This window comes from Bombina bombina, chromosome 2 (genome assembly GCF_027579735.1).
Source record: "Bombina bombina isolate aBomBom1 chromosome 2, aBomBom1.pri, whole genome shotgun sequence".
NCBI lineage: Eukaryota > Metazoa > Chordata > Amphibia > Anura > Bombinatoridae > Bombina > Bombina bombina.
In genome coordinates, this window is record NC_069500.1 from 1,096,118,620 (window position 1) to 1,096,143,195 (window position 24,576).

At 37.4% G+C, this 24,576-nt stretch overlaps 1 protein-coding gene across 1 annotated transcript in view; it reads right to left on the minus strand.

The window, feature by feature from the left end:
- LOC128650066 (SH3 domain-containing protein 19) overlaps positions 1–24,576 on the minus strand; it is a 169,502-nt gene that overhangs the window by 34,872 nt on the left and 110,054 nt on the right. Inside the window, exons 5-6 of the mRNA XM_053703736.1 lie at positions 7,483–7,612; positions 3,828–4,017 (exon numbers count right to left, since the gene is read on the minus strand). Coding sequence (XP_053559711.1) covers positions 3,828–4,017; positions 7,483–7,612 — 320 coding nt within the window. The remainder of the gene's footprint in view (positions 1–3,827; positions 4,018–7,482; positions 7,613–24,576) is intronic.

Genomic DNA, 24,576 nt, shown 5'->3' on the forward strand with positions numbered 1-24,576 from the left:
AAATAAAACAGGATACTAGTATAGTTTTACTTTAAAGAATCATTAAACACAAATTGGATATTGTGATCTTGTATGAAACCACAGCCTCATATCTGAGAAATATTTTGCAGTGAATATTAAAGTGTCAGTAAACCTTAAAAATAATGTTATATAATTCTGCTAACATTATATTATAGCGCAAACATTATAAATCATAATTTCCCCTTTGAATTTTTTAAAAAAACTGCTGTTTTACAGACCCGCTTCTCTGTGATCTTCTGAGCGGGTCTGTTTTTTTCAAACAGCGCATCGGGCCAGCTGTATAGTCACAGCCCGACCCGACCGCGCCATAGCACTAAGTGCAGCTTGCTCCTGCTCTGTCAGACAGCAGGAGAGAGCTGCACTTAGTGCTATGGCGCGGTCGGGCCGGGCTGTGACTACACATCTGGCCCGATGCGCTGTTTGAAAAAAACAGACCCGCTCAGAAGATCACAGAGAGCGGGTCTGTAAAACAGCAGTTTTTTTTAAAAATTCAAAGGGGAAATTATGATTTATAATGTTTGCGCTAATATAATGTTATATAATTCTGCACATAGTACAGAATTATATAACATTATTTTTAAGGTTTACTGTCCCTTTAAGGTTTGTTTTGCCATAAGAGTAAGAAGACTTGTCAATCACAACCCTGTACATATGGATGTAGTATGAACATGCATTGTTGTTCACACGTGTAGGGTTGCCAGGTGTACAGAATTTCACCGGATCGTTAAAGGGGTATGAAACCCAATTTTTTTTCAACAACTTTCTAATTCACTTCACACAGAAAATTTGCTTAATTCCTTTGGTATCATTTGTTGAAGCAGCAGCATTGCACTACAGGAAGCTAAATAAGCACAATGGGTGAACCAATAACAATAGATATATATGTGCAGCCACCAATCAGCAGCTAGCTCCAAGTGGTGCATTGCTGATCCTAAGCCTACCTATGTATGCTTTTCAACAAAGGATAGCAAGAGTACAAAGCAAAATCAGATAATAGAAGTAAATTGGAAAGTTGTTTTAAATTGTATGCTCTATTGGAAACCTGAAAGAAAAAGGTTGTTTTTCATATCCCTTTAATTTGTAAATATACTGGACACTTAAAGGGACATGAAACCCAAAATTTTTCTTTCATAATTGAGTTGAGAACAAAATTTTAAACAGCATTCCAATTTACTTTTATTATATAATTTGCTACATTCTTTAGATATCCTTTGTTGAAGAAATAGCAATGCATAAGGATGAGTCAATCACACGAGGCATCTATGTGTAGCCACCAATCAGCAGCTACAGATATCAAGATAATGAAGGAAATTAGATATCAGAAGTACATTGAAGAGTTGTTTAAAATTGTATGTTGTATCTGAATTATGAAAGAGAAAAATTGGGTTTCATGTCCCTTTAACTAATGCAGTCTGATCTGAGACCAGTTTTTGGCTTATAAATAATAAGCTACAGGTCTGATCAGAAGTCTTATATGAGCATATAACAAGGTCTGTAGACAATTAGATCAGATTATAACTTTTTTCTTCTGATCGCCTGCTGGTTGTCCAGTATTTTTTGTAAGACATCTGTCAAGCCTATATTTGTGCAGTAAAGGAAAGACTGGGGAAGCCCTCATCTGCATCTCAGGTAATTTACTATAATTAAACAGTCTCCTAACTTTTCTGTTTAAAACCAGCTATTCCCCCAAATGAAAACTTACAACCAGGAGTGTAACTAACTTATAAACAGGTGTCACAGATATCGGGAGATCAGTCAGCTGAACCACTGGGAGTGGTCAGCCTGATTATCCAGCATATGTTAGAAACTAACCGAGGCTGCAACACTATCCATCTTTTACTCATATTTTCTTATGGTAAATATTACTTCTACATCACGAGGCACCTACTGTAGTTTGTGTGTTTATCTATGGCACCTGTCGAGTGATAGTTTTACCTAGGAAGGTTAGGAGAACCATACATCAGTGAAAGAGGAAGTTATGTGTAATGAAACAACTTAAGTAATTTAGCCCTCAAAAGTGAGCAATTTCTAATTCTTAAAACTTGAAATGCACCCTGCTGACTTCTCAAGGCTAACCCTACTACAAATATGTCCCTAATTGGTTTTTATCAGATAACAACTGCAAGAAAATGCATTTTATACTAAAATTGGCTAACCTCGTATGTGGGCTAAAGTCCAGATTGGCTCCTCCAAATAAGGTACATGGTAGGTAGAGTTTGACTATTAAAAACGAACTGGTGTATAAAAGGATGTTATTTTTTTTTAAAAAAACATTAAAGGGACACTAAACCCAAATTTTTTCATTCGTGATTCAGATAAGAGCATGCAATTTTAAGCAACTTTTTAATTTACTTCTATTATCAATTTTTCTTCATTCTTTTGGTATCTTTATTTAAATGCAGAAATGTGATGCAGAGGAGCCGGCCTATTTTTGGTTGAGAACCTGGGTTATGCTTGCTTATTGGTGGGTAAATGTAAGCCTACAATAAGCAAGCGCTATCCATGGTGCTGAACCTAAAATGGGCTGGCTGCTAAGATTTACATTCCTGCTTTTAAAATAAAGATAGCAAGAGAACAAAGAAAAATTGATAATAGGAGTAAATTAAAAGTTGCTTAAAATTTCATGCTCTATCTGAATCATGAAATAAAACATTTGGGTTCAGTGTCCCTTTAAGACTTGGCTGATATGCGATTCTATAGCAACATAACAGAAATGTCTTGTAATTACAAGGTGTTTACTGTCCCTTTAAGAGGAGTGATCCATGTGCGTCCTGAAGAGGGAGGATTTGCAGGTCCTGGTCAAAGACTTTAAGCTTTAGGAGAAGAAGTCCTACGTAAGGTATTCTTCTTCTCAGTCAACTTAAACGGAAATTAAAACATTTATAATGATTTAGCCTGATCAGGATGGAATAACATTTACTATGCGTCGCTTAAAGGGCCATTAAACTGTAGTTATAAATGTCTTAGAACACAGATCGCTACAGCAAGCTTGGGAATATATGCATAAAACATTCTTATACCTTCAAAAACAGGAATGCTGAAGGTTTAAAAAGGGACATGAAACAACATTTTTCTTTCCCGATTCAGAGAGAGCAAACACTTTAACAACTTTCTAAAAAAACTTTTTCTATCAAGTTTTCTTCATTCTCTTGGTATCTTTTGTTGAAAACCAGGGATATAAGCTCAGGAGTGAGCACATGTCTGGAGCACAATATATGGCAACAGTTTTGCAAGAATGCTATCCATCTGCAAGAGCACTAGATGGCAGCACTATTGCCTACCATGTAGTGCTCCAGGCGCCTACCTAGGTATCTCTTCAACAAACAATACCATGAGAATGAAGCAAATCTGATAGAATATTGTTTTTTAAATTGTATGATCTGTCTGAATCACAAAAAGAAAATTTTTATGTTTCATGTCCCTTTAAAAAAAGAACGTTTTAAAGTTCTATTCAAGGAGTTTTAGCTTGGCCCTAGTGCTGGGATTTGTAAGCCTCTGTACAGCCTGCTATAGCATTATAAAGATGTATCCCTCAACAGCTCAGGACTTGTTGTTTTGAAATTATGGAGGGACTGTTTGTTGCCTCGGACACTCGGAATAAGTTAGTGTTGCCAGCCAGCAGTATCTGGAAATCAAGGAATTAAGTAATGGCTGAAACTATGTTGTGTGAGTTTTTTTCCCCCTTAAGCGTTGCATAACTTTCTGTAGATTAATGGACAAAAGATGATAAATAATGTAAGGGCTTGTCTCACCATTGTCATATTGCACTAAATGACGTCATTAAACGTAATGCAGAAAGTGGCTACCTGACGCTGCTTCTTGCTCACAAGAGACCAGCTGATTGATTATAATATTGCCTGGCAGATTTCGATCTTCTTCCTCTGGAAAGTCAGTTTGTGTTGCACATGTTGTAGTACGTCTGGGTTCTGCATTACTACTTGTTGTGGTAACTTGCACTTGATTGATTTCTTTAATCACCTGCTCATAAGATGGTGGCTGTAAAAGAGGTAAAAATAATATATTAGCACCCTACAACATTCTGTTACCCTGGAAACCACATGAAACTCTTAACTGAAATGTCGAAGCCTGGACAGATTTGTCGAGGTAACATGAATAGCCAACTAAACAGCATATCACTGAATGGTTTGAACAGACCTAATTTTAGAGTTTGAGTGTATTTGGGAATAAAGGAAGACATAGTTCACTCACTGGGTATTTTCATCTTGATATTATTTATTGGATGTGTAAATAGTTTCTTATGGCAGATTCTGATCATTTTCTGCTCAATTTTGACAGAATCATTTATACTTTCAGTGATGTTTTTCAAGAAGGATAGAAGAAAAACTTAGTTGCTTGCTCCTCTCCCTTCTTGACTTGTGTAATTTGATATTAATTCAAATAGATTTTGTCCCCATTTTTGTGATAACCATTTGAATTAAATGTATCAAATACAGATGCCAGCATTACAGCATACATCAGACAGCTGGATGGCCTAATTGTCAAATTCATAGTGAGAACATTGCTTTATGTAAATGCACCTATCAGTATTCTAATACATTATTTTGTTGTGTAATCTGAACCACAGCAAGATCTTATACATCTGGAATAATCAAACTCAAATGACCAATAAGGAATGAATGGTATGATCCGTCCTTTAATGTTTTTTTGCATACGATTGGTGCATGCATCAGTGCGTGGCTCATACTGGGAAAACTGTATGTTTTAGCTACTTAGCAGTAATAGTAGAGGCTAGAACATCAATATCATACAAATATGAGATGACTGTCAATGATGTAATTCAAGTATAGGATTTCTTATATATTCTCTTGTTATATAAACCAAAACAAGATATATCATACAAATCTGTGACCAGTCAATTATGCATAATAACTTTCAACATTGAAAAAAAGTTACCTGCCTCTTTCTGAATGGGCGGAACAACATAATACAGCCAGCAAAAGTCTGTTGCTACATGGATGGTTTAGCATAGAAAAAGGAGTGAACCACAACGCACTGATTGGCGAAGATGTAAGTCCCTTATTTTAGGAAATACAATTGGACTATTGTACAAGATGCAAGTAAAACACTGAAGTTAAGTTTTATGTCACTTTGTATCTATACTTTAATTATATTGATAATTAATTACCAACAGTGCACAAGGAAGCATGCATTTGCTGTGAAACGCATGTATGCAACACTTTTGTGATGTCTCACATGGGAACAAACTGCATTATAATAATAAGTAGCTGACTGAACTAGCATAATTGAATGGTTTATTTTCTGATGATAATCATATAGATCTCATACTGGATGTAATGACCTATTACTAAAATCAGTGATCCATCTGTTAAAGTGGTAGTAAACTTCCCCTTTGTATAAACCGATCTGGAATATTAGTGGAGCTTAATTCATCAGTAGTAATGAAGATTTGCTGTAACTTACTTTTTAATGCAGCCCTGAAATTCAAATTCCTTGTGCGCCGACCACCCACTCGAAAAGTCATATTTTTGTTGAGCCAAGTTTGAACGTTTCTCCTATCAGCGCTCTAACCATATGGCACTTTTGTTGTAGCTAGAACGCAGACTGGAGAATATTAGAAACTGTTAGCTCAAAAACATATTAATTTTTAAGTGGGCGTAAGAGCGCAGGGTAGTTGAAATTTAGATATCCAAAATGTCGCAGGCAACACTCCAAGCAGTTTGTGTAAGTAAAAAAGTTAAAAGTCCATCTTTATTGAAAACTTTAAAAAGCAAACTGTAGCAAAAAATATTGCAAGTAAGTTATTACTGGTAATACAAAAGCAAGGAATGGAGACCAGGCTCCCATGCAGACAGCACTGTGGACTCCTCCCCTTAAAGGGCCATAATACCCAAATGTTTAAACACTTGAAAGTGATGCAGCATAGCTGTAAAAAGCCGACTAGAAAATATCACCTGAACATCTCTATGTAAAAAAGAAAGATATTTTACCTAAAAAATTACTCAGTAGCCACATCCCATTGTAAAGGACTTCTAAGCAACAAATCAGTATGTCTGTCCCGGGACAGCGGAAGGAGTGAGCTTACGTGCACACTCATCTTATTTCCCTATTCAGTGTAAGGAAGTTTACAATGAAATCTCATGAGAGTTAAGTCAAATCTCATGAGATCACAGTAAAAGAGTTCAAGACCTCAGCACTGCTGATGCCGATTGGCTGCTGTTCATTTCTTCATATATATTTTTTTTTTTACCTGCAACTGAGAAGCAGTTGAGTATAACTTTTTACATAGAACTTACTCTGCTGAGCTGAGGAAGTTGTGAGGTAAAATATCTTCTTTTTATACATAAAGATGCTCAGGTAATATTTTCCTGTCAGTTTTTTACAGTTATACTGCATCAGTTTCAAGTGATTTAACATATGAGTATTATGTCCCTTTAAGTTTATTTCAAGTTAAAGATACAGTGTTTCATTCCTTCAAAGACAATCACTTTAATTTCCTGCTTCATATATTAATGCATTACCAATGCAAATGAATACACTTTTTAAAATTTTGGATATGTGTTACTTTGTGGTGTTTTTGACAGTGACACCATTGGAGGCAGCTTTTCACTCAGCAGCTGACAGCATCCCACTCTCCATTGTGCCGGAAGAGGATTGATCAGGGTAATGTGTGTGCGCTCTGCTGAAAACCTATGTTTGTTAGATAGTTGAATTTCAGCACTACATTAAATAGTTACACAAGTTTTAGTGCGTCTTCATTACAACTGATTAATTAAACTACATCTAAAATATCACTCACATTCCAGATCTGTTTTGACAAAGGTGGAAGTTTACTATCACTTTAAAACTATGCTTTGGAATAAATATTTAGGACGTTTATTAAGAATTAACACTTGTTATGATGCACTGTAGATTTAAATAATTAAGTGCTTAACTGTAATAATATGCAAATACCTGCTACCTATAGCATGAGAAAGTATTATTTTATTGGTTGACAGCTACCCCATTCCTTTACTCTGGGTGCTGGACTGATATTTAAATACTGAAAATTAAATGCTTAACTTTAAAAAAAAGGTTAGATTGCAAAACGCTAAAGTCTAAGGAAGGGACTTTTGTTGTACACAATGTATTTCACTTACTCTTTCATATATGTATTATTTTCACTGATGCTGTGCTTTTAGTTTGTACTTGAGTTAAGATGTATTTATAGCTAAATGTTTCTCATATTGTTTTAAAAGTGGAATTCATATGTGCCCCAGGCAAGACGTGCTCTCTTCTTTTAGTGAGCTGTGGACATTCTAACATAGCATGGCTGTGATCTTTTATTGCTATTCTACACCGTGACGTTTCTTTCATTTCTAGATCAAATGACACTCTTTCCTTTAAACACTTGGAAATAAAGCATGTGGGGAAACATAAATAAGTAAAACATGAAGGTGAGAACCGTTAACATGTTTACTTTGGTATATGTTGGCAGCTAACCTCAGCTGGGTGGGTTTCACTTGGCCTCCACTGTGGGGGAGGTGGAGGAGGGAACCCTCCAGGAGGACCACCGTGGAACCACGATCCTGGACCAATTGGCTCTGCAGCAACAATGGTGATCTCAGGGCGCCTGAAAAAGACACAAATAAAAGACGTGTTTAGGGAATGTTATCATCTTTTCTGCTCGAGTGTATCTAAAAGAGTGCGTTTTAAAACAATTTACAGTATTTAGTGGATTCTCCTGTGCTTTATATAAAGTTCTTCCTGTTTTATACATGTAGGGCTGCACTGTCCAACACCACAGCTACAGAAGTTCTTATCAGCCAGTAAACAATCTGCTGGCACAAACTTGCACTTAGTTTTATAGCATTTATTTAAATCTCTCTGTTCATGCAGAAACAAACATTTATTTGTCCCTTTTCATAAGCATGGTAAAGTATTTGTGTACATCGCTTTCTTATTGATTTGTTTTATTTAAAAACATTGATTTTGCATTAAGAAAGGAAATAAAAGCTCAGGAGGCTTACTGAATAATTAGAAATCACTGCATTACATGAAAGGCGAGTGGTCCCCACAATTAAACCTTACAGTTTTCTACTGCAGGATCCGGAGTTACTATAGTGTTATATGATGATGTAGAGTAGCAAACAAGGAAGTACATCAACTGCGTTCAATTCAGTGGGCATCTTACTAAAACTTTATGTTCCTAGTTCTCTGCTTTGTTTAATAAAATTACTAGAACTACTTTTCTATAGATTTTTTATTTATTTTTTAAAGGGACATGAAACACCCAAAATTCTCTCATGATTCAGATAGAACATAAAATTAAAAAACATTACAGTTTACGTCTTTTGTCAAATGTATTTTGTTCTCTATGTATCCTACCAGATAGGGAGTGTGCATGTGTAGTATATGGCATCAGTGTTTCCTGCCATGTAGAGTTTTAGACAAGTACATGCTTCCTACCTAGGTATGCTCTTCATCAAAGAATACTATGATCAGTGAGCACATTTTATAATATCTAAATATTAAAACATTTTCAAGAAAAACAACAGATTGCTTTAAGGGACATGACGCCCACATTTTTATTTCAAGATTGAGATAAAGACTGCCATTTAAAAAAAAAACTTTCCAATTTACTTCTATTATCAAATTTTCTTCATTCTCTTGGTATCCCTTGTTGAAAAGCAGGAAAGCTCAGGAGCGTGCACATCTGCTGCTCTCTATGGCAGCAGTTAAGTAATGATATTAAATATTTGCAAAACCACTAGATGGCAGCACTTTTTCCTGCTATGCAGTGCTCCAGAAATGTGCACAATACCTACCTAGGTATCTCTTCAAAAAAGTACCATGAGACAGAAGCAAATTTGATAACAGAAGTAAATTGGAAACTTTTTTTAAAATTGTATGCTCTGTTTGAATCACAAAACAAATATTTTGGTTTCATGTCCCTTTGACAACAAACAGGGAACAAGTACTAGTATGTTGGATTTTTTTTTTTAGCTTAAAAAGGGACATAAAACCCGTTTGATTTAGATGGAGCATTTCATTTTAATGAAACAACTTTCTAATTTACTTCTATAATCTCATTTGTTTTGTTCTCTTGATATTGTGTTGAAAGTGATACCTGGGTAGACTCAGGAGTTGCTGATTGGTGGCTGCATATATATGCCTCATGTTATTGTCTCACCCAATGCATTCAGCTAGTTCCAAGTAGTGCATTGCTGCTTCTTCAATTAAAGGGACAGTAAACTTAAAAATTTATGTCATATAATTCTGCACACTATCTTAGCAACAGTCTTCAAAATCAAAGGATTTTAGAGATTTTAGCTGCACTTACCTGTTTCTCCTCACCATGATTTTCTGATTAGGTCTTTTTTCAAAAGCGCTTTGCGGCGTGCTATGATTGGAACCAGAGCGCGAGCACTTTTGAAAAAGAAGACCTAATCAGAAGATCATGGATAGGAGAACAGGCAAGTGCAACTTTGACAACTAAAATCTCTAAAATCCTTTGATTTTAAAAGCTGTCGCAAAGATAATGTTATATGCACTATGTGCAAAATTGTATAACATTTTTTAAGTTTACTGTCCCTTTAAGGATACTAAGAGAATAGACAATAGAAGTAAATTGGAAAGTTGTTTAAAATTGTGTTCCCTATCTGAATCATGATAGAAACATTTTTAGATTTTCATGTCCAATTAATGCCCCTTAAATGACAATTGGTTTATAACAGTTACTAGTCCTAAAGCCCGTTCACACGGGCCATTTTTTGCAGGGTACAGCAGTCCCAACCCTTGCGCTCTCTCCCTGCCCCTCTCTTTTGCTCTCTCTCCCCCCTCTCTTTTGCGCTCTCTCTCCCCCTCTCTTTTGCGCTCTCTCTTCCCTCTCTTTTGCGCTCTCTCTTCCCTCTCTTTTGCGCTCTCTCTCTCCCCTCTCTTTTGCGCTCTCTCTCTCCCCTCTCTTTTGCGCTCTCTCTCCCCCTCTCTTTTGCGCTCTCTCTCCCCCCCTCTTTTGCGCTCTCTCTATCCCACCCTCTTTTGCGCACTCTCTCTCCCACCCTCTTTTGCGCTCTCTCTCTCCCACCCTCTTTTGCGCACTCTCTCCCCCCTCTTTTGCGCTCTCTCCCCCCCTCTTTTGCGCTCTCTCTCCCCCCCTCTTTTGCGCTCTCTCTATCCCACCCTCTTTTGCGCACTCTCTCCCACCCTCTTTTGCGCACTCTCTCCCCTCTATCTCTCTCTCCCCCACTCTCTCTCCCCCTCTCTCTCTCTCCCCCCTCTCTCTCTCTCCCCCTCTCTCTCTCTCCCCCCCTCTCTCTCTCTCTCCCCCTCTCTCTCTCTCTCCCCCTCTCTCTTTCTCCCTTTCTCCCCTCTCTCTCTCACTCCCCCTCCCCTCTCTCACTCCCCCTCCCCTCTCTCACTCACTCCCCCTCCCCCTCCCCTCTCTCACTCACTCCCCCTCCCCCTCCCCTCTCTCTCTCACTCTCACTCCCCCTCCCCTCTCTCTCTCACTCTCCCTCCCCCTCTCTCTCTCCCTCCCCCTCTCTCTCTCCCTCCCCCTCTCTCTCTCCCTCCCCCTCTCTCTCTCCCTCCCCCCTCTCTTTCTCTCCCCCTCTCTCTCTCCCCCCCCTCCTCTCTCTCTCTCCTCCCCTCTCTCTCCCCCCCCCTCTCTCTCCCCCCCCCTCTCTCTCCCCCCCCCTCCCCTTCTCCTCCCCTCTCTCTCCCCCTCCCCCTCTCTTTCTCTTCCCCCCCTCTCTTTTGATCTCTCTGTCCCCTTTCTTTTGCTCTCCCTCCCCCTCTCTTTTGCTGTCTCTCCCCCTCTCTTTTGCTCCCTTTATCTCCCCTCTTGATCTCTCTCTCTCTCACCTTTCTTATCTTTTCCCTACCCCCCCCCCTCTCCCCTCTTTTGAGCTGTTTTGAGCTCTCACTGCACAGCCTTTCACGGGCCGCCTGGCCCCGCCCCTTCACGCTTGGCCATGCCCCCGGCCACGCTCGGTCACGCACACTTCTGCTCGCACTGCAGAGCAGAGACTTAGGGACTCTCAAAGGCCAGGTGTGTTTGTCCTCGTGCTGTGCTGTCTACTGCGCATGACAGCTTCGGACAAACACACTTGGCCTTTTATTATATAGGATATGCTGCATTGTGTTGAGAATGTTACTAATAATGTGGTGATGGTATTTAGATTAAAAAAATGGTTAAAATGTTTCACAATAGTATTGTTTTTAGAATAGTACATGCACACGTTTAGACACAAAATGACTACACTTGAAAAACTTTAATTTTACCTGCACATTATTGCTTAAGGTACAGTATATCTGCCTACATGTTCCATGCCAAGATAGTAAAAGACCCTAAACATATGTCTGCCAAGCCCCCAGGTTTATCAGCATACAGAAATGAACTTCACAACACTTTGCCCTAATCAAATATATCAAAATAAAACAATATCCTCTCCAGAGAATGCCACAATTTTTCTTAAATGCCACCCAAGTTATGTTTTTTTAATGAACTTAAGAGATTTTGGCAAGAGACACAGTGTTGAAATCTATTTGCAGGATTTCCAGATGTACATAGTTTTATATATGACCAGTGAAAATGTACTTTTTATGCGGTTTCTGGGGACAGGATATTCAAGAAGTGTAACAGGCAAAGCACTCTGATTTCCCTACAAAATTAAATTGCTTAAATTACACCATGTTAATATATTGGCTCTTAATCATGCCTTGCTAACATTTTTTTTTTTTACTGTAATAAAATGTTTTGATTTCTTAGCCAACAAAGTCATGGACTATTAAGCTTAGCAAAGAAAAGACATTCACCTCTACAGAGGTGTTTTATTTAAGCGAGTTTTCAACTTTCACCAGAATAATAAAAGAATGATGAAAAGTCATACTTTGCTGCTTTGCTTTATTCTGTCAATATTTAAAAGGGACGCTAAAGTAAAAATGAAAGTTTCATCATTCAGATAGAGCAGGCAGTTTTAAAAAGCTTTACAATTTACATCCATTATCAAATTGCGCAGTCTTTTTATATGCACACTTTCGGAGCCACCAGCTTCTACTGAGCATATGCAAAAGCTCACAGTGTATACTTAAATAAGTTTGATTGGCTGATGGCTGTCACATGATAGTAAGGGCCAGCAAACAGAAGTACATTTTTAAAAGAAAAAAATTTTTTAAAAGAAAAAATAAATAAATCGACTGCTTATTTAAACTTCAGAGTAAGTGCTATTGCATTGTATTATTATCATGCATTTATTATACCGTTCTACTGTATTTTATGGTCCTTTAGGTTGTAAGGCATTCAGCAACGGAGTCTGAGCTTAGCATGTTTGTGTAACACACTGCAGTGTCTGATTCCAGAGGGAAATAGATGTTATTCTACATCTCTTAAATTAGCAAAGTCTTTACTCTCCTTTAAAACGTTGTTTTGTAAAACAACTTTGCAATATAATTTTATTATGTATTTTGTCCCAGAATATACCACCTGAGCATCTCTATGTAAAAAAGGAAGATAGTTTACCTCAAAATTCCTTCAGCTTCAGTAAGTGCTGTTCAAACAGTTATACTTCAGTTGCTGTAAAGCTACAAGTTGAAAAAAACAAAAAAAATAGCCAATCAGCAGTGCTGAGGTAATGCTTTGCCTTTGCTTTGATCTCATGAGATCTCACTGAAATCTCATGCAATTTCATAGAACTTACTTAAACTGAATAGGAAAATAACATGACTGTGCCTGCACATGCCAGATGCACACTCCCTAGTTTGTCCTGGGACAAGTATCCTGACAGGCTGCTTAAAGTCTCTTTACAGTGGGGTGTGAATACATAGAACATTTAAGGTAAAATATCTTCCTTTTTACATAGAGATGTTCAGGTGATATTTTCTAGTCCGCTTTTTACAGCTATGTTGCATCACTTTCATGTGCTTCAACATTTGGGTATCATGTCCCTTTAACTCTTTTAATTAAGAGTTCTCCAGTTCTGATAACTGGAAAAGGCATGTGGCAGATTTCACAAGCCTAACAACATATATTTCCCAAATTGGCTTCAGCAGAGATTATTAGCCACATAATGATTGTGCTAGCTGTGTCTACCAGGACTGTCTTCTCTTCTCCATATAAGGCAAGTGGTAGGTGGAGTCTGGCAATCGAAAAATGTGTGCAGCAAACATTTTGCATTCAAAACATTGTCAAAATCACTCACTAGGTTAATTTATTGCAAAAATGCAGAAAAATCTTATAAATTACAAGGGCTTTACTGTCCCTTTTAATTTACAGCTATTCCTTCTAATATCTTGCTATGGAAAAGCAGCAGAATGCAGCTAAGAAACAGGGACACCGCACTAAGGGGTCGATTTATCAAAGCGGAGGCGAACAGTGCCGCATATACGTGCCCCTGTCCACCTCAGGATCGCCTCTGGCGGGGCGAATTTCCCCGGAGGAAATTACCATTGCACATGAGTGCTATTTTGCGCTTGCATGCAATCCCGCCCCCTGCCGGCGCACAGCTAATCAAACGCGGGCAGGAGCTGGCAATCTCCTCGGTCGGACTAGACCATGGAGATTGAATTTCGCCACCTTATAGGTGGCGAAGAGGTTAGGAAAGCAGCGGTCTGATGACCCCTGCTTGTTAAATACGGCGAGCAGGTTCTTGTGAGAACTTGCAGCCGTAGGGGCTTTGATAAATCGAGCCCATATACAGATGACTGGATCTTGTAAAAACATCACATTCAGATCTACACATCCTGAGATGTTTTATCAGATAAATGTACACTTAATTCAAGGGGTTATATTAGTTCTTGGAAACTTTATTCTAGACACAAAAATGCAGATGAAAATCTAATCTTTTTTTTGTTGTTGTTTTTTTGGCAAAAGGTAATTGTTAAAGGGCTACAGGATTTTTGTGCATAACTTCTGTGAAAAATATTTTCCATTCGAACACAATATACCTATTTTAAAAGATGCATAGGAAAAAATGGTTAATAGTACTGTTCTGAATACCTTCTATGATTTCACTGCTTTAGAATGTAGGACCTGACCACTAATGAAATGAAATGCTTTACATGATATAGACAGGAATTATATCAGTAACATTATCCAGTATATTGTTCCCATATATAGTAGCATAGAGACAGGAATGATATTAGTAGCGTTCTGCTACTATGTAAGAACAATATACCGTATAGAGGCTGTAATGATATCAGTAACATTCTGCTACTATATAGAAACAATATACCGGATAGAGACAGGAATGATATCAGTAATGTTCTGCTACTATATGGCAACAATATACTGGATAGAGGCAGAAATGATATCGGTAACGTTCTTCTACTATATAGGAACAATATACTGGATAGAGGCTGGAATTATATCAGTAACGTTCTGCTACTATATGGGAACAATATACCGGATATAGACAGGAATTATATCAGCAACGATCTGATACTATATGGGAACAATATACTGGATAGAGGCTGGAATGATATCAGTAATAGTCTGCTACTATATAGGAACAATATACCGTATAGAGACAGGAATAATATATGTACGATTCTGCTACTATATAGGAACAATATACCGGATAAAGACAGGAATGATATCAGTATAATTCTGTTACTATATAGGAACAATATACCGGGATAGAGACAGGAATGATATCAGTATGATTCTGCTACTATATGGGTACAATATACCGGGATAGAGACAGGAATAATATATGTATGATTCTGCTACTATATAGGAACAATATACCGGATAGAGACAGGAATAATATCAGTATGATTCTGCTACTATATAGGAACAATATACCGGAGAGACACAGGAATGATATCGGTAATGTTCTACCACTATATAGGAACAATATACCAGGATAGACACAGGAATAATATCAGTATGATTCTGCTACTATATGGGAACAAGATACTGGATAGAGACAGGAATGATATCAGTATGATTCTGCTATTATATAGGAACAATATACCGGATAGATACAGGAATGATATCAGTAATGTTCTGCTACTATATAGGAACAATATACCGGATAGAGGCTGGAATGATATCAGTAACAGTTTGCTACTATATAGGAACAATATACTGAATAGATGCAGGAATGATATCAGTAACGTTCTGCTACTATATAGGAACAATATACCGTATAGAGGCTGGAATGATATCAGTAACATTCTGCTACTATTTGGAAACAATATACTGGATAGAGACAGGAATGATATCAGTAATGTTCTGCTACTATATAGGAATAATATACTGGATAGAGGCTGGAATGATATCAGTAAAAGTCTGCTACTATATAGGAACAATATACCGGATAGAGGCTGGAATGATATCAGTAACAGTTTGCTACTATATAGGAACAATATACCGTATAGAGACAGGAATAATATATGTATGATTCTGCTACTATATAGGAACAATATACTGGGATAGAGACAGGAATGATATCAGTAACATTCTGCTACTATATGGGAACAATATACCGGGATAGACACAGGAATAATATCAGTATGATTCTGCTACTATATGGGAACAAGATACTGGATAGAGACAGGAATGATATCAGTATGACTCTGCTATTATATAGGCACAATATACCGGATAGACACAGGAATGATATCAGTAATGTTCTGCTACTATATAGGAACAATATACCGGATAGAGGCTGGAATGATATCAGTAACAGTTTGCTACTATATAGGAACAATATACTGAATAGATGCAGGAATGATATCAGTAACGTTCTGCTACTATATAGGAACAATATACCGTATAGAGGCTGGAATGATATCAGTAACATTCTGCTACTATTTGGAAACAATATACTGGATAGAGACAGGAATGATATCAGTAATGTTCTGCTACTATATAGGAATAATATACTGGATAGAGGCTGGAATGATATCAGTAACAGTCTGCTACTATATAGGAACAATATACCGGATAGAGGCTGGAATGATATCAGTAACAGTTTGCTACTATATAGGAACAATATACTGTATAGAGACAGGAATAATATAATGTATGATTCTGCTACTATATAGGAACAATATACCTGGATAGAGGCAGGAATGATATCAGTAACATTCTGCTAATATATGGGAACAATATACCGGGATAGACACAGGAATAATATCAGTATGATTCTGCTACTATATGGGAACAATATACTGGATAGAGAGAGGAATGATATCAGTAACGTTCTGCTACTATATAGGAACAATATACTGGATAGAGACAGGAATGATATCAGTAATGTTCTGCCACTATATGGGAACAATATACCAGATATAGACAGGAATGATATTAGTAACATTCTGTTACTATAAAGGAACAATATACTGAATAGAGACAGGAATGATATCAGTAACATTCTGCTACTATATGGGAACAATATACCAGATAGAGACAGGTATGATACTATATAGGAACAACATACTGGATTGAGGCTGGAATGATATCAGTAATGGTCTGCTACTATATAGGAAGGAACAATATACTGGATAGAGACGGAAATTATATCAGTAACGTTCTGCTACTATATAGGAACAATATACTGGAAAGAGACAGGAATGATATCAGTAACGTTCTGCTATTATATAGGAACAAAATACTGGATAGAGACAGGAATGATGTCAGTAACATTCTGCTACTATTAGGAACAATATACTGGATAGAGACAGGAATGATATCAGTAATGTTCTGCTACTATATAGGAACAATATACTGGATAGAGACAGGAATGATATCAGTAACGTTCCGCTACTATCTAGGAACAATATACTGGATAGAGACAGGAATAATTTCAGTATGTTCTGCTACTATATAAGAACAATATACTGGATAGAGACAGGAATAATATCAGTAATGTTCTGCTACTATATAGGAACAACATACCGGATAGAGACAAGAATGATATCAGTAACAGCATACCGGATAGAGACAGGAATGATATCAGTAATGTTCTGCCACTATATAGGAACAATATACTGGAAAGAGACAGGAATGATATCAGTAATGTTCTGCTACTATATAGGAACAATATACTGGATAGAGACAGGAATGATATCAGTAATGTTCTGCTACTATATGGGAACAATATACCGGATAGAGACAGGAATGATATCAGTATGTTCTGCTACTTTAAGCCTTCCTACTAGGAGGATCCACCTGTTATAGTGGTTGGATTATTGCACATCAGTAGTATTAGGTTTATATACCAGCACACTACCTCCTCCCTAAGTATATTTTCTTTTTCCTACTAGCTATACAATTTAAAATCGCCTGTTTCTACTTGTGTAATTTATGGAATAGGTTAATATGAAAGCTTATAAGAACTTAACTATATGCAAAAAAAGAGGCTGGGGAAACCAGACTGCTTCTTTAAAAAAACATAAATTATGCTTACCTGATAATTTTATTTCAATAGTGGGGAGGAGAGTCCACTGCTTCATTCATTACTTTTGGGAAATCAGAACCTGGCCACCAGGAGGAGGCAAAGACACCCCAGTTTAAAGGGACACTGAACCCACATTTTTTCTTTCAAGTTTCGGATAGAGCATGCAATTTTTTTTTTTTTTTATAATCTTTGTGAGCAACAATGCGTAAGACATGTGAGAAATAAATTTAAACCCCAAACGGGGTACAAAAAAGCAAAAGACAAGCAATATATGGTTACACATTCCAAAAAAAATGTAGTTCTATGTCTTTACAAATTCAGTTACACATTGTTGAATTTTTTTATACTATACTATACACTAAGAAATATCAAAACAGAAAAGAAGAAAAAACAAAAAAGAAGAACTATTTACCATAATCCTAATAGAGCCAGGTCAGAGTTTCGGAAATGATATATTAGATATTCAATTTCAGCAGACGGGAGTGCTTTTATAAATAATGACCATTTCAAGGAAGAACCTAGTAATACCTTCCTCCTTATCCATACTAATGTCAAGTTGTTAAAGAATACATTGTTTTTTTAAACAGTTTTTAATTTCCAGAATACTAGGGACTGTCCGCATTTTCCATTTTTTTTTAAGATAAGATATCTAACAGCCAATATGACTAGGTTGATAATTTTAAAGGGACACTGAACCCAATTTTTTTCTTTTGTAATTCAGAAAGAGCTTGCAATTTTAAGCAACTTTCTAATTTACTCCTATTATCAATTTTTCTTCGTTCTCTTGCTATCATTATTTGAAAAAGAAGGCATCTAAGCTTTTTTTTGGTTTCAGTACTCTGGACAGCACTTTTTTTATTGGTGGATAAATTTATCCACCAATCAGCAAGGACAACCCAGGTTGTTCACCAAAAATGGTCCGGCATCTAAACTTACATTCTTGCATTTCAAATAAAGATACCAAGAGAATGAAGAAAATTTGATAATAGGAGTAAATTAGAAAGTTGATTAAAATGTCATGCTCAATCTGAATCACGAAAGAAAATTTTTGGGTACAGTGTCCCTTTAATATTAGGTTGCTTAATTTCTAAGTAATGGCAAAGAAAAACTATATTCATAGCTGACAGACTTATAGAGGGAGCATTCAGCATTTTACGAAGCCAAAATTGAACTTTGAGCCACATGTTTCTGATTTTTGGGCAGATCCATATCATGTGCAGAAGATTCGCCTGTGAGAGGGAACATTTAGGGGAGGCACTAAAATTTATATTTCCACATTTAAATCCCTTTTCTGGAGTGAAATAAGACATGTAGAGCAATTTCAAGTGAGACTCCCTCCAAGTAGCGGAGAGAGTTACTAGACTAGCTTCTTGAATTGAGAGATGAGGTAATTTGGAATCCAGTTCTTGATTCAACAATGCAGACCACTTAAGGCAAATTCTATCAAGGTTAATTGTACCTCTATCGGAGGTCAGTAGCATATAGCAAGGAGTGATTGACATATGTCCATTTTTGACAAGGACAAGCCAGTTCTCAATGGTCCCTAGGGACCAATTCCAGCCGTAATCGTTTATGAGTTTCAACACATAATGTCTAGCCTGGAGATAAGCAAAAAAAATTCTATGTGGGAGATTGCATCCTGTTCTAAAAGTGTCAAATGACTTGATGCAGCTTTTCCCCATGTCTAATATTTGATATACCTTGGAGAAACCCTCCGCCTTCCATTTTGCGAAGAGAGTGGAGAGAAGACCTGCTTGAAATTGAGGATTCCCAAAAAATGGGATGTACCTGGATACGTGATATTCTATGACTAATATGTTGCAGATCTTTTTCCATGCTAAAACTGGAATGTATAAGGATCTCAGTTTTTTTATTTCAGATGGAATAAAAGGAGTATCAGAATGAATGAGGGCAACAAGGGAAAAAGGATTCGATATGTTATTTTCAAGATCGTTATCTGTAACATAGTCTCTTAGGAACAACCAGTCGGTCACCACACAAGCTAAAAAAGCATAATTATAAGCCCTGAGATCCGGTAAATCGAGGCCTCCATATCTTACTGGGAGAGAGAGTTTCACAAGCGAGATTCTAGGCCTCCTATTTTGCCATAAAAAAGAGCTCAGTTGAGAGTTAAACAGCTTTAACTCCTTGCTCTTTAAGAGGAAAGGGATATTCTGAAGAATATAGAGTATTTTAGGAAGGAGAATCATCTTATACGCTGGAGAGAGGTAAATTATGTCAAATGTTTTTGAAGGTGTCTTTAACTTTATTTAGAATTGGGATTATATTAAGAGAGTACCATCTATCTGGATTAAAATATATAGCTATACCTAAGTATTTGAAAGAATCATGGACTACAGAAAAACATAATTTATGTAAGAACTTACCTGATAAATTCATTTCTTTCATATTAGCAAGAGTCCATGAGCTAGTGACGTATGGGATATACATTCCTACCAGGAGGGGCAAAGTTTCCCAAACCTCAAAATGCCTATAAATACACCCCTCACCACACCCACAAATCAGTTTAACGAATAGCCAAGAAGTGGGGTGATAAGAAAAAAGTGCGAAGCATAAATATAAGGAATTGGAATAATTGTGCTTTATACAAAAAAATCATAACCACCACAAAAAAGGGTGGGCCTCATGGACTCTTGCTAATATGAAAGAAATTAATTTATCAGGTAAGTTCTTACATAAATTATGTTTTCTTTCATGTAATTAGCAAGAGTCCATGAGCTAGTGACGTATGGGATAATGACTACCCAAGATGTGGATCTTCCACGCAAGAGTCACTAGAGAGGGAGGGATAAAATAAAGACAGCCAATTCCGCTGAAAAAAATCCACACCCAAAAATAAAGTTTAAATCTTACAAAGAAAAAAACTGAAAATATAAGCAGAAGATTCAAACTGAAACAGCTGCCTGAAGTACTTTTCTACCAAAAACAGCTTCAGAAGAAGAAAACACATCAAAATGGTAGAATTTAGTAAAAGTATGCAAAGAAGACCAAGTTGCTGCTTTGCAAATCTGATCAACCGAAGCTTCATTCCTAAACGCCCAGGAAGTAGAAACTGACCTAGTAGAATGAGCTGTAATCCTTTGAGGCGGAGTTTTACCCGACTCGACATAAGCATGATGAATTAAAGATTTCAACCAAGATGCCAAAGAAATGGCAGAGGCCTTCTGACCTTTCCTAGAACCGGAAAAGATAACAAATAGACTATAAGTCTTTCTGAAATTCTTAGTAGCTTCAACATAATATTTCAAAGCTCTAACTACATCCAAAGAATGCAATGATTTCTCCTTAGAATTCTTAGGATTAGGACATAATGAAGGAACCACAATTTCTCTACTAATGTTGTTAGAATTCACAACCTTAGGTAAAAATTTAAAAGAAGTTCGCAACACCGCCTTATCCTGGTGAAAAATCAGAAAAGGAGACTCACAAGAAAAAGCAGATAATTCAGAAACTCTTCTGGCAGAAGAGATGGCCAAAAGGAACAAAACTTTCCAAGAAAGTAATTTAATGTCCAATGAATGCATAGGTTCAAACGGAGGAGCTTGAAGAGCCCCCAGAACCAAATGCAAACTCCAAGGAGGAGAAATTGACTTAATGACAGGTTTTATACGAACCAAAGCTTGTACAAAACAATAAATATCAGGAAGATTAGCAATCTTTCTGTGAAAAAGAACAGAAAGAGCAAAGATTTGTCCTTTCAAGGAACTTGCAGACAAACCTTTATCCAAACCATCCTAAAGAAACTGTAAAATTCTCGGAATTCTAAAAGTATGCCAGGAAAAATGATGAGAAAGACACCAAGAAATAGAAGTCTTCCAGACTCTATAATATATCTCCCTAGATACGGATTTACGAGCCTGTAACATAGTATTAATCACAGAGTCAGAGAAACCTCTTTGACTAAGAATCAAGCGTTCAATCTCCACAACTTTACATTTAAGGATTTGAGATCCTGATGGAAAAAAGGACCTTGCGACAGAAGGTCTGGTCTTAACGGAAGAGTCCACGGTTGGCAAGAGGCCATCCGGACAAGATCCGCATACCAAAACCTGTGAGGCCATGCTGGAGCTACCAGCAGAACAAACGAGCATTCTTTCAGAATCTTGGAGATTACTCTTGGAATAAGAACTAGAGGCGGAAAGATATAGGCAGGATGATACTTCCAAGGAAGTGACAATGCATCCACTGCTTCCGCTTGAGGATCCCTGGATCTGGACAGATACCTGGGAAGTTTCTTGTTTAGATGAGAGGCCATCAGATCTATTTCTGGAAGTCCCCATATTTGAACAATCTGAAGAAATACCTCTGGGTGAAGAGACCATTCGCCCGGATGTAACGTTTGGCGACTGAGATAATCCGCTTCCCAATTGTCTATACCTGGGATATGAACCGCAGAAACTAGACAGGAGCTGGATTCCGCCCATACCAGAATTCGAGATACTTCTTTCATAGCCAGAGGACTGTGAGTCCCTCCTTGATGATTGATGTATGCCACAGTTGTGACATTGTCTGTCTGAAAACAAATGAACGATTCTCTCTTTAGAAGAGGCCATGACTGAAGAGCTCTGAAAATTGCACGGAGTTCCAAAATATTGATCAGTAATCTCACCTCCTGAGATTCCCAAACCCCTTGTGCTGTCAGAGACCCCCACACAGCTCCCCAACCTGTAAGACTTGCATCTGTTGAAATTACAGTCCAGGTCGGAAGAACAAAAAAAGCCCCCTGAACTAAACGAAGGTGATCTGTCCACCACGTCAGAGTGTCGTACAATCGGTTTTAAAGATATTAATTGAGATATCTTTGTGTAATCCCTGCACCACTGGTTCAGCATACAGAGCTGAAGAGGTCACATGTGAAAACGAGCAAAGGGGATCGCGTCCGATGCAGCAGTCATAAGACCTAGAATTTCCATGCATAAGGCTACCGAAGGGAATGATTGTGACTGAAGGTTTCGACAAGCTGATATCAATTTTAGACGTCTCTTGTCTGTCAAAGACAGAGTCATGGACACTGAATCTATCTGGAAACCTAAAAAGGTTACCCTTGTCTGAGGAATCAATGAACTTTTTGGTAAATTGATCCTCCAACCATGATCTTGAAGAAACAACACAAGTCGATTTGTATGAGATTCTGCTAAATGTGAAGACTGAGCAAGTACCAAGATATCGTCCAAATAAGGAAATACCACAATACCCTGTTCTCTGATTACAGACAGAAGGGCACCGAGAACCTTTGTAAAAATTCTTGGAGCTGTTGCTAGGCCAAACGGTAGAGCCACAAACTGGTAATGCTTGTCTAGGAAAGAGAATCTCAGAAACTGATAGTGATCTGGATGAATCGGAATATGCAGATATGCATCCTGTAAATCTATTGTAGACATATAATGCCCTTGCTGAACAAAAGGCAGGATAGTCCTTACAGTTACTATTTTGAATGTTGGTATCCTTACATAACGATTCAATATTTTTAGATCCAGAACTGGTCTGAAGGAATTCTCCTTCTTTGGTACAATGAAGAGATTTGAATAAAACCCCAGCCCCTGTTCCAGAACTGGAACTGGCATAATTACTCCAGCCAACTCTAGATCTGAAACACAATTCAGAAATGCTTGAGCCTTCGCTGGGTTTACTGGGACACGGGAAAGAAAAAATCTCTTTGCAGGAGGCCTTATCTTGAAGCCAATTCTGTACCCTTCTGAAACAATGTTCTGAATCCAAAGATTGATCCAAATTTCTTTGAAAAAACGTAATCTGCCCCCTACCAGCTGAGCTGGAATGAGGGCCGCACCTTCATGTGGACTTAGGAGCTGGCTTTGGTTTTCTAAAAGGCTTGGATTTATTCCAGACTGGAGATGGTTTCCAAACTGATACCACTCCTGAGGATGAAGGATCAGGCTTTTGTTCCTTGTTGTGACGAAAGGAACGAAAACGATTATTAGACCTAAATTTACCTTTAGATTTTTTATCCTGTGGTAAAAAAGTTCCTTTCCCTCCAGTAACAGTTGAGATAATAGAATCCAACTGAGAACCAAATAATTTATTACCCTGGAAAGAAAGGGAAAGCAGAGTAGACTTAGAAGACATATCAGCATTCCAAGTTTTAAGCCATAAAGCTCTTCTAGCTAAAAATAGCTAGAGACATATACCTGACATCAACTCTAATGATATCAAAGATGGCATCACAAATAAAATTATTAGCATGTTGAAGAAGATTAATAATGCTATGAGAATTATGATCTGTTACTTGTTGCGCTAAAGCTTCTAACCAAAAAGTTGAAGCTGCAGCAACATCCGCTAAAGATATAGCAGGTCTAAGAAGATTACCTGAACACAAGTAAGCTTTTCTTAGAAAGGATTCATCCTATCTAAAGGATCCTTAAAGGAAGTACCATCTGCCGTAGGAATCGTAGTACGCTTAGCAAGAGTAGAGACAGCCCCATCAACCTTAGGGATTTTGTCCCAAAACTCTAATCTGTCAGATGGCACAGGATATAATTGCTTAAAACGTTTTGAAGGAGTAAATGAATTACCCAAATTATTCCATTCCCTGGAAATTACTTCAGAAATAGCATCAGGGACAGGAAAAACTTCTGGAATAACTACAGGAGATTTAAAAACCTTATCTAAACATTTAGATTTAGTATCAAGAGGACTAGAATCCTCTATTTCTAATGCAATTAGGACTTCTTTAAGTAAAGAACGAATAAATTCCATTTTAAATAAATATGAAGATTTATCAGCATCAACCTCTGAGACAGAATCCTCTGAACCAGAAGAACCATTATCAGAATCAGAATGATGATGATGTTCATTTAAAAATTAATCTGAAAAATGAGAAGTTTTAAAAGACTTTTTACGTTTACTAGAAGGAGGAATAACAGACATAGCCTTCTTAATGGATTTAGAAACAAAATCTCTTATGTTATCAGGAACACTCTGAGCATTAGATGTTGACGGAACAGCAACAGGTAATGTAACAGTACTAAAGGAAATATTATCTGCATTAACAAGTTTGTCATGACAATCAGTACAAACAACAGCTGGAGGAACAGATACCATAAGTTTACAGCAGATACACTTAGCTTTGGTAGATCCAGCACCAGGCAGCGATTTTCCAGAAGTATCTTCTGACTCAGTGTTAACGTGGGACATCTTGCAATATGTAATA